Source organism: Mastigoproctus giganteus, chromosome 5, assembly GCF_048544385.1.
Source record: "Mastigoproctus giganteus isolate SK-2022 chromosome 5, ASM4854438v1, whole genome shotgun sequence".
In the NCBI taxonomy this organism is placed as follows: domain Eukaryota; kingdom Metazoa; phylum Arthropoda; class Arachnida; order Uropygi; family Thelyphonidae; genus Mastigoproctus; species Mastigoproctus giganteus.
The window spans coordinates 67,452,843-67,472,596 of NC_143579.1; the positions used below are offsets into that span (position 1 = coordinate 67,452,843).

General features: G+C 40.7%; 1 protein-coding gene across 2 annotated transcripts in view; it reads right to left on the reverse strand.

Moving 5' to 3' along the window:
- LOC150085464 (ketohexokinase-like) overlaps nucleotides 1–12,431 on the reverse strand; it is a 149,632-nt gene extending 137,201 nt beyond the window's left edge. For both annotated transcript variants that reach the window (XM_090373273.1, XM_090373272.1), the window contains exon 1: nucleotides 12,208–12,431. In XM_090373273.1, coding sequence (XP_090229399.1) covers nucleotides 12,208–12,308 — 101 coding nt within the window. In that variant the 5' untranslated portion in view covers nucleotides 12,309–12,431. The remainder of the gene's footprint in view (nucleotides 1–12,207) is intronic.
- Nucleotides 12,432–19,754: the final 7,323 nt, after the last annotated feature.

A 19,754-nucleotide genomic window follows, 5' to 3' on the forward strand; every position in this document is an offset into this window, starting at 1 on the left:
AATCAGATTGGGCCAATTAACAATGATGGTTTGACTATTGATGATCCTGCTCAAGTAGCTGATAAATTGAATGAGTATTTTGCATCTACATTCACACATAAGAAGTTATTCAAACTCTAAAGGGAGATAGGTGATTTTGTAATAACTGAGAGCAAAGTGGAGGAGAAAATGTTGAAGTTAAACATAAAAAAGGCACCTGGGGCTGATGAAATTTATCCAGTTATAATAAAGGAGGCAGCAAGTGAAGTAAGCAAACCTTTAGCCATAATTATGAGAGCATCTTTATAGTCAGGGGGAGGTCCCCATGGACTGGAGATGTACAAATGTATCCCAAATTCACAAAGTGGGTTCAAAGGGTGACAAATCTGGTGAAAATAATGGAGTCACTGGTTAAGGAGGTGAGAGGATCACCTAGACAAGACAGCAGTAATAGTTCAGACACAGCATGGGTTTGTAAAGGGGAAGTCTTGTCTGACCAATTTCATTGGATACTACGATGTGGTCACAAAGGAACTGGATGCAAAAAATAATTTTGAGGTCATATTCTTGGATTTAAGGAAAGCTTTTGATACTGTTGCACATAGAAGACTGCTGTACAAATAGGAGCGGTGTAGCATTAAGGGCAAGTTACTGCAATGGATAAAGGGGTGGTTGATTGGGAGATGGCAGATATTGGTAATAAAAGTACATTGCTCTACGTGAACTAATGTTATTAGCGGAGACCCCAAGGCTTCAGTGCTAGTCCATTGTTTTTTTTGTGTATTTATCAATGATATCGATGAAGGTATATTGGGCTTAATGTCCAACTTTGCAAATGATACAAAGGTTGGCAGGGTTGTTAATGACAGTAAAGACAGTATGATACTGCAAAAGGATCTAGAAAAGTTAGGCAGATGGGCTGAGAAGTGGTAACTGAAGTTTAACATTGACAAATGCAAAGTACTCCATATGGGTAGCAGTAACCCAAGAGAAATGTACCAACTGTGTGGTACTACACTCAGGAAGGTCAAGAATGAAAAACACCTGGGGGGGGTAATTGTGCAGTCAGATATGATGTTCTCTGAGCAGTGCAGATGGGCCGCCAGAGCAGGTCATGCGGTTTTGTCAATGATGTATAGGAATTTTGCTATTAGGGACAAGGTGATTATTCCTTTGTATAAGGCAATGGTCATACCTTGAGTACTGTATACAGGTCTGGAGGCCTCATTTCACGAAGGATATAGAGTTGCGAGTACAGAGAAGAGCAACAAGATTGGTGAGAGGAACAAAGGGGTGCGCTTACGAAGTGAGGCTTAAGTTCTGCAAATTTCAGCATCTGAAGACTAGGCACCTGCGAGGTGATCTGATCGAAATGTATAAGGCCTTGAATGGTTTGAGCAGGTTCAATGCTAACAGGATACTTCCGCTTGTTCGGATTACGAGCCTGATGGGTCATAGATTCAAATTGAGGAAAGACAGTTATAGAATAGATGTACGGAAGTTTGCCTTTAGCCAGTGGGTAGTTCATTGCTGGAACAGACTTTCATCTGTTGTTGTGGAAGTTAATACCTTAAATAAATTTAAAGCTGAACTAGACAAACACTTGGAGTGAACAGATGGGTGAAATGGGAAGTTTTTTTTTTTTTTTGGCTGTTTGATTTGATTTGATTTTTTATGGCGCATTGGCAGCTAAGGCCATAATGCGCCAAGTCAAATTTTAAAATGCTATTAAACATTTTGGTAGCCAAGGCTACCACGTCAAACAATTATTGTGTTAAAAAGGTATAAAAGTAAAAGCATAAAACTTAGATCTTTGTATAAAAATTAATAAATTGTAAAAAGTTAAAAACGTCATACATATTGTGTCTGTCACCTACAATCTGACTGAGTGTAAATGGCTCAGTCAAATTATTAAAAGCGGTAAAATACAAGCGTCGTGCTTCTATAAAAACAGGACATTCTATTAAAATATAACAGACGGTTAAAATAACATTACATATCTCGCACATAGGTGGGTCATCCGCCCTCAGCAAGTAGGAATGGGTTAGATGACTATGACCTATGCGGAGCCGAGCAAGAACAACTTCCTCTCTTCGGACCCTGCGTAGACTGGACTGCCATTGCATAATTACAGGCTTGATGTGATGTAATTTATTTGTGGCCTGTCCATGCCAAGAATCTTGCCATTGGGAAAGCAGTTTAGAACGTATTATTTGCCTGTAGTCTGTATAGGGGACTGACAGGCAATGATTATCCAGGGAAATGGCTGATTTGGCAGTGGCATCAGCCGATTCATTTCCCCGGATCCCAATGTGGCTTGGGATCCAACAAAAGCGAATATCGAATTCTGATTGCTTGAGAGAAAAAAGAATCTGCCGGATCCTGGACAGGATCGGATGAGGGTTAAAACCCACTGATACCAGAGCCTGTAACACGCTCGATGAATCGCAATAAATCATATACCTCTGGTAGTCCCGATTTTTAATGTGATCTAGGGCTGTTTGTATTGCATGCAACTCTGCAGTATAGATGCTAGTTTCTTGTGGGATCTTATAGGATAATGTTTTGTGAGGGAACACAACAGCAGATCCCACATGACATTCTAACTTTGAGCCATCTGTATAGATTGGCAGAAAGTCAGAATACAGCTGTCTATGTGATGCAAAGAGTTGCTGGTAGACAGATGGCAGTGTAGTAGCCTTCTCCCAGATCTTAAGGGAGAAGTCACAAGTTGGAAAATGAGCATGCCAGGGTGGAAAGAATTGCCTTGGTGACTGGGCAACGTTGTCTACCGTCAAGTTCAGCTCATTCAGCAGCCCTTGAATGCGAATACCAAAAGGTTTGTTGGCAGTCCGACGGGTGTTGTAGAGGTTTTCCCAGCGCGGCTCAAAAACGGATGGCCACGTGGGATGATCGGGCAGGGATTTTAATTTGAAGGCGTACTGTAAGGACAACTGCTTACGTCGAAGAGACAGAGATGGTTCATTTGCTTCAACATAAAGGCTTTGGACAGGAGATGTGCGAAATGCTCCAGTGGCTGTCCGGATGGCTTGATGGTGGATTGGATCTAACCACCGAAGTGCACTATCTCTAGCAGAACCATAGACTTGAGACCCATAGTCGAGTTTGGAACGGACAAGTGCCCGGTAGAGACGAAAAAGGGTAGCCCGATCTGCGCCCCATGAGGTTGACGAAAGGGCACGAAGTATGTTAAGCCCTTTGACACATCTTGTCCTCAACTGACGAATGTGTTGTAAAAATGTCAGCTTTTTGTCGAAAATAAGTCCAAGGAATTTGAATTCTGCTACAACTGGGATGTTATTTTGCCCAAGCCTTAATTCTGGGTCAGGATGAAGATTACGTTTGCGACAGAAGTGTACACAAACAGTCTTCTGTGATGAAAATCTGAACCCATTAGCCAAAGACCAAGCTGTAAGATGATCAACGGTTTTCTGCAGTTGCCTTTCAATGACCCTCATATTGCATGAATTACAAAATATAGCAAAGTCGTCTACATAGAGGGCATTGTTTACAGTGGGTGGAAGTTGTTCTGCGATAGAGTTTATTTTGATTGCGAAAAGCGTAACACTTAGAACGGATCCTTGTGGGACTCCCTCTTCCTGAGAGAAAACTCGAGAGAGGGTGGATCCTAAATGGACTTGAAATTGGCGATTCGAAAGAAAGTTTTTAATAAAAACAGGAAGGTTACCTCTAAGACCAAAGTTATAGAGGTCTTTTAAAATTCCAAATCGCCAGGCTGTGTCGTACGCTTTTTCAATATCAAAGAAAACTGCTACCAAATGCTCGGATTTAATAAAAGCATCACGAATGGACGTTTCCAATCGGATTAAATGATCCAGAGTGGATCTATTTCTTCGGAAGCCGCACTGTGTCCTGGAAAGCAGACCATTTGTTTCTAAATACCATACGAGGCGTGCATTAACCATTCTTTCCAGGACTTTGCACAAACAGCTTGTCAGAGCAATACGACGATAGTTACTTGGATTGCTAGGATTTTTTCCATGTTTTGGGAAAGCAAGGACGATAGCCCTTTGCCAGGAATCCGGAAATTGTTTCTGAATAAAAATTCTGTTAAACAGAATTAAAAGGTGATCCTTAGATTGTGGTGAAAGGTGTTTTAACATTTCGTAGTGGATGTTTTTTTGGCTGTATAAGCTTGCTTTCTTGCATCATATGCGTAAACTAATGCTAAGTGCAAAGTACTGCATATGGGTTGCAGCAACCCCAGAGAAACTTATGTACTATACTCAGAGTGGTTAAGAATGAAAAAGACCTGGGGGTAATTGTGCAGTCAGATATGAAATTTTCAGAGCAGTGCAGACAGGCTGCCAGAGTAGGTCATGGGGTCTTCTCAATGATATACAGTCATTTTGCTAGCAGGGATAAGGAAGTGATTATCCCCTGGTATAAGGCAATAGTCAGGCCACACCTCGAGTACTGGATACAGCTCAGGTGGCCCCTCATTTTAGGATGTAGAGTTGCTTGAGCAAGTACAGAGAAGGGCAATAAGATTGGTGAGAGAAAGTAAGGGTGGTCTTACCAAGAAAGGCTTAAGTTCTGCAAACTGCAGCATCTGGAGACTAGGCACCTGCGAGTTGATCTGATTGCGGTGTATAAGGCTTTGAATGGATTGAGCAGGCTCAGTTCTGATGGGATTCTTCCATTTGCTCAGATTACGAACCTAAGGGGGAAATAAATTCAAATTGAGAAAAGACAGTTATAGAATAGATGTGTGGAAATTTGCCTTTAGCCAGCGTGTAGTTGATTGCTCAAACAAACTTTCAGCTGTCATTGTCCAAGATGATAGCTTAAAAAAATTCAAGGAAGAAGCGGACAAACATTTGGAGCAAATGGATGGGAAGGGTTTTTTTTTTTTTTTTTAGCTGATGCTGCGTAAGCTTGCTTTCTTGCATCATATGCCTCTACTAATGCTAATGCATATTGAGACCCCTAGATCTGGGGCCCTATTGCGGCACATCCAATGCACCCCTCATTTTCACGGCCCTGTGTTTAGAGATAAACAGAATGGACCAGCAAATCAGTGTTGACACCAACTGCAATTCCATTTAGTAAACTGAACAAGCCTTTGTGTAGGAAATCCTCTTTCCTCCGTTTTGGGTATCAATAATAAACTATTTCATTTGCAAATATATGCCACTTCCCGGTTTTTTTTTTTTTTTTTGTTTGTTTTTCTTAACCACTTGGATTAATCATACATTTAATTTTCCATTCTACCATCCTAGAAGTTTTTATGCACATGATGTATAGAGAACAAGATTTATTTTGTTCTCCTATTTTCAAGCCAAAACACTGGCCATAAACTTTCTTGATCACGAAAAAAATTTTTCTATTATGCTGTTTTAATTACATACTTGCCACAAACATAAATTGTGTTTAACACACCAATATCACATTTCATTTCTTGTGTAATAAGTATTAAATGCATTCACGCATTACAAAAACACATAGAAACAACTGACTTTAAAATCATATATTAAACAGGTCATTAAAAGTAAAAATGTTAATTAAAAGTTTAAGGGCACAAAAGGTGATATAGTTGTACACGTTGGCACTAATGATATCAAGAGTAGGAGACCGGCAGAATTGCTTAACAAGTACAGGTCACTGTTGAAAAAAAGCCATGAAACAGGGTTGAAATTGAAAGTGTCTGCAATTCTGCCCAGACACGATAGGAGGGAGTATATGATGAGAGCCTTGTCGATCAATTCAGCTCTGGAAAGATTGTGGAAGGCTCAAGGGGTTGAATTTTTTTCAGCCTGGACTGTACTTGTTAACAGGAGAGATTGCTTCTACAGGGATGGGATACACTTAAATAGAAAGGGTGCAAGAATATTTGCTGATGCTATCGCGCAAGTGTTAGGTGGGTCGGAAAACTGCTAGCTTGGGGGGAGACAAAGACGAACAGATTAACAGTAGCCAGTGGCAGAGGTGAAAGAGATTCTTGCACTGCTTCTATTGGAATGAGCAGAAGCCTGAAAAACAAGATGCAGGATATTTCAGAGACTGCTGGGAGTCATTGCGGTACAAGTAAACACATGGGTTGTGTTAGGGTAGCTAAGAATAGAAATAGGTGCATGTATACTTGCGTGTACACCAATGCTAGGAGTTTAGTAAATAAATTTGATGAATTTGAGGTATTGCTCAAAACATCAAAGGCAGATATTGTTGGGATATCAGAGACGTGGTGTCACACAGATATAAGGAATGCAGAACTGGAATTTGGGGAGTACAACGTCTACAGAAAGGATAGACTGGATAGGAAGGGAGGAGGGGTTATGCTATTAGTTAAGAAATACATAAAATCCAAGGAAGTGAAGCCAGTGGACATCGCTGGACAGTGCAGTGTCGAGTCAGTTTGGTGTGACATAAGCATTGGGAGATCAAAATTGAGAGTAGGAGTGTGCTATAGGCATCATGACACTGATGAGTATAATAAGATACTGTACAGGGAAATAGAGTGGGCCAGTAAATCAGAGAGTCTTATAATGGGAGATTTTAATTTCCCAGATATTGACTGGAATTTGGGGGCTGGTCACTCACACACTAGCAAGGCTTTTGTGGATTTATTGGATGATTGTTTTCTACGTCAGCATGTTCAGGAGGCAACTAGAGGGAGGTATACTCTTGATTTGATTATCAGCAGTGATTCTTCATGCATTAAGAATCTGCAGATAAATGAACCACTAGGTGGCAGTGATCACAGTGTGCTGAAGTCGGATTTACTCAAAGAGGTAACTACCATTAATGGTAAAGGGAAGGGTTATTGCTTTCGTAAAGGCGACAAAGATGGACTGAGACAGTATTTAAATTCTATACAGTGGGAACAACTGATGATGTGACCAACAGCAAATGCAAAATGGGATGCATTCAAAGAACTTATCTTGGAAGCTACGAGGCTTTACATACCAACTAAGAAATATTGTTCAAGGTTTAGGCCTAAATGGATGTCAGATGAACTGATGAGGCATATGGCAGAGAAGAAGCATGCATGGGATACATACAAATTAACACATGACACAGAAGCCTATGATAGATACAAGTTGATCTGTAACCAAGTTACAAAGGTGGTTAGGCACGCGAAGGCAGATTACGAGAAATCTTTGGCAAGGGATGCAAAGAAAAACAGCAAAGAGGTCTTTACTTATGTAAACTCTAGAAGGAAGGGGATGAATCAGATTGGTCCACTTGATATCGATGGGTCAACTGTTTATGATCCTGCTCAGGTAGCTAACAAACTAAATGAATATTTTGCATCCACATTCACACATGAGGAGTTATTTAGCGAGGGGAAAGCCAGAGGTGTATTCAACTCTAGCAGTAAGCTAGAGAATCTTGTAATAACTGAGAGTAAAGTGGAGGTGAAATTGTTGAAGATAAACACAAGAAAGGCACCTGGGGTGGATGGGATCTATCCAGTTATATTAAAGGAGGCAGCAAAGGAAGTAAGCAAACCCTTAGCCATAATTATGAGAGCTTCCTTGGACTCAGGGGAGGTACCCACAGACTGGAGATGTGCAAATGTCACCCCAATTCACAAAGGAGGATCAAAGGCTGACACAAGTAATTATAGACCTGTGAGTTTAACTTCTGTTCCAGGAAAATTAATGGAGGCACTAGTTAAAGAAGCACTGCAGGATCATTTAGACAAGACTTCAGCTATAGCTCGGACACAGCATGGTTTTGTTAAGGTGAAGTCTTGCCTGACCAATTTGATTGGATACTATGATTCAGTCACAAAGGAACTGGATGCAGGGAATAACTTTGATATTATATACTTGGACCTTAGAAAGGCTTTTGATACTGTTGCACATGGAAGACTGCTGCACAAATTGGAGCAGTGTGGCATTGGAGGCAAATTGCTGCTGTGGATAAAGGGGTGGCTGAGGGGGAGAAGACAGAGAGTAGTAATTAATGGACACTGCTCGTCGTGGACTAATGTTATTAGTGGAGTCCCTCAGGGCTCAGTGTTGGGTCCGTTATTGTATTCTGTATTCATAAATGATATTGACGAGGGTATATCAAGCTTAATGTCGAAGTTTGCAGACGATACAAAGGTAGGCAGGGTTGTCAAGTACACTACTGACACTATGCTGCTGCAACAGGATCTGGAAAGGTTGAGCAGATGGGCTGAGAGGTGGCAAATGAAGTTTAACATTGACAAATGTAAAGTACTACACATGGGAAACAGCAACCCCCGAGCAACGTATCAACTCTGTGGTACTACACTGACAGTGGTAGAGAATGAAAGGGACCTGGGGGTGGTTGTGCAGACAGATATGAAGTTCTCTGAGCAGTGCAGATGGACTGCAAGAGTAGCTCATGGTGTATTGTCAATGATATATAGGAATTTTTCTAGCAGGGATAAGGAGTTGATTATTCCCTTGTATAAGGCAATGGTCAGGCCACACCTAGAGTGCTGTATACAGGTCTGGAGCCTCATTTCAAGAAGGATGTAGAGCTGCTGGAACGAGTACAGAGAAGGGCAACAAGATTAGTGAATGGAACAAAGGGGTGCTCTTACGAAGAAAGGCTTAAGTTTTGCAAATTACAGTGTCTGGAGACCAGGCACCAGCGAGGTGATCTTATAGAGGTGTATAAAGCCTTGAATGGTTTGAGCATGCTCAATGCTGATTTGATTCTTCCTCTCACTCAGAATAATCACCTGAGAGGGCATAAATTCAAATTGAGGAAAGACAGATGTAGGATAGACGTGCGGAAATTTGCCTTTAGCCAGCGGGTGGTTGGTTGGTGGAACAGACTTCCATCCCTTGTCGTGGAAGTTGATAGCCTAAATAAGTTTAAGGTTCAGCTGAACAGGTATTTTGAACGAACAGAGGGGTGAAGTGGAAGTGGTTTTTTTTTTTTTTTTTGGCTGATGCTGTATAAGCTTGCTTTCTTGCATCAAATGCCTCTACTAATGCTAATGTCTGACATAAAACTGTACACAAACTAATAAAGTATCTGACTTTAAAGTTAGACTTTACTAATAAAGTATCAATGCACTGAGAGCAAAGTGGAGGGAAAACTGTTGAAGTTGAACATAAGAAAGGCACATGGGGTGAATTACGTCTATCCAGTTATATTAAAGGAGGCAAAAGAAGTAAGCAAACCCTTAGCCATAATTATGAGAGCATTCTTGGACTCGGGGGAAGTCCCCATGAACTAGAGATGTGCAGATGTATCCCCAATTCACAAAGGGGGAATCTAAGGATCACAAAAGTAATTACAGACCATTTAGTTTGGCTTCTGTTCAAGGGAAAATAATGGAGTCGCTGGTTAAAGATGAATTGCAGGATCATCTAGGCAAGACTGCTGTAATAATTCAGACACAGCATGGGTTTATTAAGGGAAAGCATTGTGTGACAAATTTGATTGGATACTATGATATGGTTACAAAGGAACTTAATGGAAAAAATGATTTTTATACCATATACTTGAATTTCAGGAAAGTTTTTTGACACTGTTGCACATGGAAGACTACTGTACAAGTTGGAGCAGTATGGTATTAAGGCAAGTTGCTACAATGGATAAAAGGGTGGTTGATTAGAAGATGATAGACAGTGATAATCAATGGACACTGCTCTTCATGGACTAATGTTGTTGTTGTTATTATTATTAGCCATATGGTGCAGGGAAGCCTGAGGCTTATGCTGCACCAGACAAAAAAAATTTCTGAATTACCCCGAGAGAGAGAGAGAGAGAGAGAGAGAGAGAGAGAGAGAGAGAGAGAGAGAGAGAGAGTGTCAGAAGTAGAAGGGAATCACCAAGAAAGAGAAGAATGATGATATCCAGCTCAGGACCCTGGGTGTGCCAAGCCCATACTCACCAGATGTGAACCCATGGTTATTAGTGGAGTCCCCCAGGATTTGGTGTTGGGCCCACTGCTGTTTTGTATACTTATCAGTGATATTGATGAAGGTATATCAGGCTTAATGTCGAAGTTTGAAGATGATACAAAGGTTGGCAGGGTTGTTAATGACAGTAAGCGCAGGGTGCTACTGCAACAGCATCTAGAAAATTTGTGCAGATGGGCTGAGAAGTGGCAACTAAAGTTTAACATTGACAAATGTAAATTTCTGCATATGGGTAGAAGCAATCCCAGTGAAATGTACCAACTGTGTGGTACTACACTTAGGGTGGTAGAAAATGAAAAAGACCTGGGAGTGATTGTGCCGTCAGGTATGAAATTTTCAGCCCAGTGGGGTACTGTCAATTATATACACGAATTTTGCTTGCAGAGACAAGGAGGTGATTATACCCTTGTATAAGGCAATGGCCAGGCCACACCTTGAGTACTGCATACAGGTCTGGAAGTCTCATTTTAGGAAGGATGTAGAGTTGCTAGAATGAGTACAGAGAAGGGCAACAAGACTGGTGATAGGAACAAAGGGATTCTCTTACCAGGAGAGGCTTAAATTCTGCAAGTTGCGACATCTGGAGACTAGGCACCTGCAAGATTATGTGATTGAGGTGTATAAGACTTTGAATGGGTTGAGCTGGCTCAATTCTGATGGGATTCTTCCTCTTACTCAGATTACGAACCTAAGGGGGTATAAATTCAAATTGAGGAAAGACAGTTATAGAATAGATGTGCAGAAATTTGCCTTTAGCCATGGGCAGTTGATTGCTCGAACAAACTTCCATCAGTCGTGGAAGTTGATGGCTTATATAAATTCAAGGAGAAAATTGACAAACGTTTAGAAGGAATGGATGTATGAAATGAATTTTTTTTTTTTTTTTTGGGCTGATGATATATAAGTTTGCTTTCTTGCATCACATGCCTCAATTACTACTACTATTCTATGCATTACCAATGTGCCATGGCATAGCGCTATTTATATTCTAACTCGTCAGAAAATGTCGCAACCAATTACAAACAAGTGTCACCAGATAATTATTAACTCTTAACAATTTAATTTCACTTGTGTTATTATTAGTATTAGCCATATGGTGCAAAGAAGCTGAAGGCTTATGCTGCACCAGGCAGAAAAAAAAAAAAAAAATTCCCGAGTTACCCTGAGAGAGAGAGGGAGAGAGAAAGAGAGAGAGAGAGTCAGAAGTAGAAAGGAATCACCAAGAAAGAGAAGAATGATGATATCCAGCTCAGGACCCTGGGTGTGCCATGCCTACATTCACCAGGTGTGAGCCCCTGGGGTTGCCACTATTCAGGAAAATTAAATTTTCAAGTGTGATTGTAATTTACATCTTATTACCACCTAAGTAAGATTTCTTAATGTAATGTAACAAAATATCTCAGAAATCGACAGGCATATTTCTACGAAATTTTTTCATCAATCAAGGAGAAAAATGTACTCAGGGCCATGCAAATGGAGGGTGCATTGGAGGCGCCACACCAGCCCCCCCCCCACCTCATTCTAGAGGTCCATCAAAGTCTCAACATAAATAAATGGGGGTTAACTCCTTTGCCATCCGGGCCCCCAAGTACCTTTGCACGGTCCTGTATAATAGAAAGATCTTATTTTACCTGAAATTTTCTAATCAATAAATAATGTAAGTTTTATTTTTCACATAAGTTGTTTTCTAACCTATATTTATTAATAATAATAATAAAAACTACCAAATTAACTACTCATGACAAGACAACCTAACCTAAGGAAATGAGTTTTACACAAGTGGCAAACCTCCGACTGGGAATCAACCACAAGCGACTCGCGGTGAGGTGGGAAGCACTCCCACGAACATTTCCCTTTATATTTTATAATTGTATTGTCGAGTGTTAACGCTTGTAAAAACTACCAATGTGGAATAAGATTCCCGTTCCCTCACCAAACAAAATTTCCGGATGCGCATGGCACCAAACGTCTTTTCAGAACGTTTGTGAAAAATACGTCTGCGACAGTTTCTGAATATCCATTTCTCTCTCTCTCTCTCTCTCTCTCTCCCCGGGTAACTCGAGAATTTTTTTTTTTTTTTTTTGGCCATAACATACGCGTAATTTACGTACAACATATACTGATGCTTCATGACCAAGGTTACTGACTAGTCAAATTTTCACTTTCTTTTCCCAGTTTTTAGAGTCGTAGCAGGTCTCAGAACAGTTTATGCAGGTACAGCATAAACCTCAAGCTTCCTTGAACCATATGGCTAATAATAGTGATGCCCTAGCTTCTGGATATCATCACCACGAGGAGGCGTGTTATTCAAGAAGGGGAAAAATTACCTTACCTGTCATCGCTGTCTTCAGCTGGAAATGATTTACATAACATAGTAAGATCCAGACATGTCAAGCCTACACACAATATTTTTTCAGGCTTCACCGTTGACATGCTACCTGCTTAACCATCAAAGCTCAACCGCAGAGGACTATGCACTGTATTTCCCAAAGATGGCCTGCTCTTCAATTCCACAAACTCTTGTTAATCCGGTTATCGTTTACACAGTAAGATTATACGTACAAAGCAAGAGAATAAACTTTGGTCAAAGTTCATTTTTCAAAAGTGATACGTAAAACACCCACAGACATTCTAATGCATAAGAAGAACTACAGGGAACCAATTCAAATTAGCAATTTGTTTTTTTTAGAAAAGAAAACGATTTTTGTGTAAACAGGTACAGTTTGTTTGCGTAGCTTAATACGGTTTGAGTAATTTCGGGTATCTTGTGCAGAGTCGTGAATACCGTCGCATCTCTCTCTCTTTCTCAAGGTATGAAACAAACCTTGTTTCCTCTTAAATAAATGGGACAAGAGGAACTTTTATTTCTTTTTTTTTACCCTGGCTGATTTATACAGACAATAGCATACGCGTAGTTTACATACAACAATACTGATGCTTCATGACCAAGGTTACTGACTAGTCAATTTTTCACCTTCTTTTCCCAGTTTTTAAGAATCGTAGCAGGTCTCAGAATGGACCAAACAGCACGGTTCACCGTTTTGAGAAAGCTCAAATGGTTGCGGTTCCAGAACCAAGTTTTGCTTATTTGGTGCACGTCCTAGTCCCACTCATAAAAGCTGAAAGAGAAAATATAAATTTTTGGATGTAATTTTGTGTTTATTCCGGAATATTCAGATCATTTTAGTGAAATCTTAAAATAAAAAATATATATAATTATTAATTTAACTTTAATAACCAAGTAGCATTCATTATTACATGCCCATTAACTATTATAAATTAATTATTACATGCTCAAAGTAACGTGAATTCTTAGCACCATAAACTAATTTCTTGCACATAGGAATTGCAAGATTATTTTTGGTAGAAAATAATTGCATTCGAAATGGTTTCAAGTATTTTATTTCTTCGTCTAAATCGAAGCAAGAAATGTTTTCTAATCACTACCTGTAAGCAAAATTTCAAAATCGATTAAATTGTTACTCAGTTCGCAGGTCCTCATTTCTGTGGAATAATACAAACTGTAGACAAATTAGAATTAAGTGTTATGTTATGAAACGTTTTTCAATGACTGCATTGTGTTATTTAAAACGTTGAAAAAGTGTTTCATAAAATTTCTTCTCTATCATTCCCGCTCAAAATCATGTTCAGTTCATTTCCTAACTTTTTTGCATCATCCGCAAGGCATATAAAAATGAATCATTTGTTATACAATTTGTAACGCAATTGATTGATTTTGAAAGCAAGGAAACAGTTTGTGATACATTCCAATTGACCTCTTAGTCTGTTTTGCTTCTAATGTTTATTTTGCGAAAAATGTGATATCAAACAATTTGGCAGCAGATGATTTGCTTTAATAAGTTTTTTTTTTTTTTTTTTGTTTGTTTGTTTCTGTTTCAACATTCAAAAATGCATCCTCTAACTTTCTACATATAACTTCTTTTTAATTAATTTATTTATTTTTGTGATAGTAAAGTATCACATTAGGGGTACTCGAGGACTAATTATATTTGCAAATTGCGTGTTTCAGGTCGGCTTGCCTATTGGAAAAAAACAAAATATCTGAATAATTTGTCCACGACTGAAACCGACCAACTCGGCCACAAAGTGAAAAAGCCTAAAGAAGTTTGTCGTTGATGGGATTCGGATAAGAAATTTTTCCATCCGTTGTGAGGAGGAGGGTTTAAAATATGATGAAAGCTAAAAATATATATATATTTATAAAAATGTATTCATGTTATTTATAAAAATATTTTTTTTCGCTTGCATCAGATTTAAAATTTCTTCCGCTTCCCCCACTTTAGGCTATTTAACTAAATTATTCCACCTTTATCTGATGCTTGCTATTCCTTTCATATTTAAATAATTAAGTTTGCTTTGCAATCCCATCCCCTCTAATTGGCTTAACAATTCAGCCCATAATTTGATTTAATTCATTATATCATATCATATAGGATATTCTCATTCTTCCTATCTATTTTCCACTCTCAATTCTTCCTTTTACTTCTATCCTTCTCCTACTAGTTTTGGAGGTAAAACTCCAGATTTTGAGTACTAGTCCATATTTCGACAAACGAACAGGAACAAAGCAGCGATTGGCAGGTGCAACTCTCTGCTTTCCTCGCCCACTGTCCTCCTAGGTTGATACACAGAGAAGTAAGATGTAAGATGTTACTACTCTGTGGGTTGATATATCTAGGGTGTTTAATCCCCCCCCCTTGTCGCTGTTTTTAAATCTCGAACTTGTTTTCCGAATTTAAAAAAGCGAGATGGGGGTAAAACACACTGCCTAAGCTAAGTACCCACTCCTCGACAACATAAAATAATCAAAAAGGAAACGCCATCATAATAATCACCCAATCACAGAACTCGACAGTACATCACTCCTTTCTACGACAAGGCCCACTGCGCGGAGACAAGTGGTACCCAAATGATGGAGTTTAGCCGTTTTAACATTTTGTGCAATTTACACCTCCATCAGCCTTCTGTTCAATAGTTCTATTCCTTCAACCACATATATTTTATATTGTTTAAATACAAAAATAACAAATACTGTATATAGAGGGTGATCCAAAAGTCAGTAAACCATTAAAGAATCGGTATTTCAGTGAATTTTTGACGTATAGTAGCGAGATTAGCCCAGAAATGCATAAAATTACGTAGGTTTTTTTCGAAAGAATATCAAAATTATTTCCAAATATGTCCACCAGGGGAGGTTGATCTGTAACACCACAAAGCACCTCATTATAGTAAATGTTCAATGTAGCGGCCTTCGTTGTCGAGCACTGCCTGAAGACGAGTAACGAAGTTATGGACAGCATGAAACAGCATTTCTGGAGGTATCATTGATACCTGCCGTCGTGTAGAGTCTTTTAGCATTGCCAATGACGTTGGGTGATTTCTGTAAACCTGTGACTTCAGATAGCCCCATAACCAAAAATCGCCGGGTGTCAGGTCTGGAAACCGTGTGGCCATTCATGCTGAACGTGATGGCTTATCACTCGATTCTCTCCAAACGCTGAGAGTAACAGTTGTTTCACAAGAGAAGCAATATGAGGTGGTGCTCCATCCTGCATGAATGTCTCAACATCCAAAGCTTGCCTTTCCCCCAGGCTAGGGATCACGCAGTTTCGTAACAAATCAGCATACGCTGACCCGTGACAGTGACAGTTTCAAAAGCAGAGCCTCTGGTTTTGAAAAATGGAAATGGCCTATAACAAAAAAAAAGAAAAATGGCCCTATAACAAAAGACAAGGTGAATCCACACCACACCGTTACTTTTGACTGATGCAATGGAGTTTCCGTGTAAGTTCGGGGGTTTTCCGTCGCCCAAATTCTGCAATTAGGTGCGTTTACAGTGCCATTGATTCAGACAGGTAGTCTTTTCCTTCTTGTCCACGATGGCTATATCCCGTCTGTTCTGCGGGATTGTCTTATCCGTTATTATGACGCGGTCCCCGTACAGCTTGTGGGTTGCAGTCTCTAGTATTGCTAGTGGTTCTTACCTGTAGTACGGTACACTTACTTTGATCAACTGGTATTTCCTTACTAGCTTTTGATGTATTATCCTCGTTAACTGGTCGTGTATATGAGTGTATTCAGTCTGGGTATACTGGGATCACCTTGCATCCCGCGGTGCTGTGTTGGATCGTTTCTGAGGCCAGGTGGCATCGTCCACTTGTGTCATCGGACACTCCGGGCTCGTTGGCGATGTATAATCTATAGTTTCTGCTGTTGACTACCTCGTCTTGGATGGCGAACAGGAATCCTTCAGTCTCGGGGAAAGAGCGTCCAGGTCGCAAGACATGTATTGGAAGCAGGTTTATCTATGTGATTTTGATGGAGATCATTGTAGTGTCTTCCACTGAGTGTCTTCTTTGCCCAGCTTTCTAGCTTCGATTGTGCCACCGGTTGGGAGGGGACTTGTCGCTTAGGTTGAGTGGGATATACCGCTTGTCTATCTTCCTTATGTCCTGGTGGGGTGCTGCTGTGTGTCAGGCTCCTTCCTCCATCTTTCTGTGCAATTGTCAGTCTCTCCACGCTGACTTCGGGTAGTGTTGGCGGCTCTTGGTCACCATTGTCCTTGTATTTCTCATGATATCCTCCAGCGCGGTGTTAGTCACTCTATGACCCCAAAGGAGTATGTTAGCACTGGGTCTGCATAAGTGTTTATGGCCTTAACTGTATTCCCCTCCATTCGGCTTTGCTTTCAACATGCTTCTGGACTCGGATGCTATTTTTCCGTCAGGCAGGCCTTAATTTCTTTTCTGCTAACTGCTGAGCCTGTATAAACCCCAATTATTTGTAGGCATCTCCCTTTGCCAAGGCTTCGATCTCTTTACCGGTCTGCAACAGGTAATTTCGGTTTGCTATTTTTCTCTGGTGAAATCTGTGAGCCTTGCATTTGGCTAGACCAAATTCCATCTTAATATCATTGCCGAATTCGTCGGTGATCCGGAGTAGTTGCTTGTGTGCGTCTCGGTTCCTCCGTATAGCTTAATGTCATCGTCTGCGTGAGTAGTACAGTGGTATCGTCACCGTCCTCCCCACACCAGGTGGAAAAGGCACGGGTTCGAATCCCGTGACGCGAGAAACTTTAATGGGCCTTTTTCACTTCGTGGCTGAGTTACTCGGTCTTAGGTGTAGATAGCACGGTCTTTTCCCAAAAACTGGGGGTTTTCGTCCTGCAAAACGGGCAAATCGACCACAGAACTCACGCAAATAACAGACATTAGACATTAGACACAGCACGGCAGATGAATTTAATTATTCGGGAGGCCTGAATATAATAGTTTGGTATTTCCTTGCTGGCTTCTGATGTATTATCCTCTTTACCTGGTCGTGTCAATGAATGTACTCAGTCTGGGTGATCAGCTTGCATCCCGCGGTTATGTGTTCGATCGTTCCTGAGGCCAGGTAGCATCGTCGACATGTGCCATCGGACATTCCGGGCTCCTTGGCGATGTATTTTCTATAGTTTCTGGTGTTGGTTACCTTGTCTTGGATGTCGAGCATGAATCCTGCAGTCTCAGAGAAGAGCGTACCGCTCATGAGCCATGCATTGGAAGCAATTTTATCTATGTGATCTTGACGGAAATCTTGTAGTGTCTGCCATTGAGTGTCTTCCCTTCTCATCGTTCTAGCTTCGTTTGTGCCTCCTTGTTCGGAGGTTCCTCGCTTAGGTTGAGTGGGGTATACCACTTGTCTAACTTCTTTATGTCCTAGTGGGGTGCTACTGTGTGTGTTTGTGAAAGTAATCCTTCAGGTTAGCAATCGCCGTTTTCTGTCGCTCGATTAGGTTTATCATGCCACTTCCTCCATCTTTCTGGGCAATTGTCAGTCTCTCGACACTGACTTCGGGTAGTGTTGGCGGCTCTTGCTCATGATTATCCTTGTCTTTCTTATAAAATCCTCCTGCTCGGTGATAGTCCAAAATATGACCCCGAAGGAGTACTTTAGCACTGGGACTGCATAGATGTTTATCGCTTTAACTATGTTCCCTCTGTTAAGCTTTGCTTTCAGCAAGCTTCTGAGTCTCTGATGATATTGTTCGGTCAGGAAGGCCTTAATTTCGTTGTGCTGTAACTGCTGAGCCTGCACCATCCCCAAGTATTTGTAGGCCTCTCCCTCTGCCATGGCTTCGATCTCTTTACCAGTCTTCAGCTGGTAGATTCAGTTGACTAATTTTCCCTTGTGCAATCTGTGGGTTTTGCAGTTGTCTAGAGCATCCTAATATCATTGCTGAATTCTTCGGTGATCCGGAGTAGTTGGGGAACGCGGGAACCGAGTTGCTTCTCGGTACCCGCGTAAAACTTAATATGATCCAAGTACGTCAGGTGGGTTAGGATGTAGAGGTTCTTCCCTCCTTCTCTGAGGTTATATCTGTACTTGCTGCTCTTGAGCATGGCGGATAGCGGATTAAGTGCTAAACAGAACCACAGTGGGCTTAGGGCATCTCCTTGAAAGATTCCTCTTCTGATGGGGTTGTACTGGTTGTTATATTCTCAACCTTAATGGCGGTACTTCATTTCGCCATCGTTTCTCCTAGGAAGTTTGTCACTATCGGGTTGACTTTGCAGATGTTCAGCACCTCTATTAGCCAGCTATGAGGCACGGAGTCGAACGCCTTGCGGTAATCGATGTACACTAAACTGAACAGTTATTTTTAGGCCACCCGAATAATTAAATTCATCTGCCGTGCTGTGTCTAATATCTGTTAATTCCGTGTGTTGTATAGTCGATTTGTCTGTTTTGATGGACGAAAAACCCAGTTCTGGGGAAAAAACCTTGCTATCTACGCCTGAGACCGACTAACTCAGCCATGGAGTGAAAAAAGCCCATTAATGTTCCTCGCGTCATCGACGGGATTCGAACCTGGGCCTTTTCCACTCGGTGTGGGGAGGACGGTGACTGTTCCACTGTGCTACCGCGCAGACGTTATCGATGTACACTGTGTACATGTTGCGGCGCTTCTTGTCGGCTGGTCTTGGCGCATTATAGTCAAAGCTGCTAATGCGGCAATAAAATCTAAATCAATCCAATCCAATCCAATCTTGTCGGCTTGCTCTGTAACCGCGGCATCTATGGTAATTGCTTCTTGCAACCTTTGCTCAGTCGCTTGCAACCTTTCTGCTGTTCAGCCATTATTTGGCATCAGAACATCGTTAAGGTGAAAATCAAAAATAAGCGTCTATCAATTCAAAGAACAGTGCTTCTGGCACTAAATAATGCCTCTCGTACAGTATCAAACAATGCCCTCCAAATCCTTGGAGGAGAACTGCCTTTAGATGTATTTATCTTATACCGTGGCATGATTTATAAACATAAGAAAGGATTACAGGTATCTATTATGGGAATTACAACAGACCCAGTTAGTAACTTGAAGACAGAACAGAAAAGATTATGGAGTGAAGTGGTTAGTATTTGGAAAGTAGATGGAATGAGTCTGTGCATGGTGAAGTCACAAAGAACTATATTGAAAATGTTGAGTTTGCTTCTACTCAACCTTCTGTTTCATGGTTTGCGCCAAGCATGTTTACGACGTATTTATTAACAGGCCATGGATCTTTGAGGGCCAAACTTTTCGACAGAGGTTTGGAGCCGGATCCTTTTTGCACCTGTGGTCAAATGGAGGACTGGATCCATATTTTACTATTTTGTCCGCAATATACAGACCATCGAGTATCGCTGCTTAATCAGGCTCCAGGTCTAGCTGAGAACAATGTAAAAATACTAGTTGAGAACAAAACTAACTTTGCGACTTTCCAGACCTTTGCAGAATCGGTCTTTAAGAAAAGACTTGAACTAAGAACTCAAATCCAAAATCGAATATAAATCTGACAGCTGAGAAGTTAATATATATGTTTGTATCCCATTAAA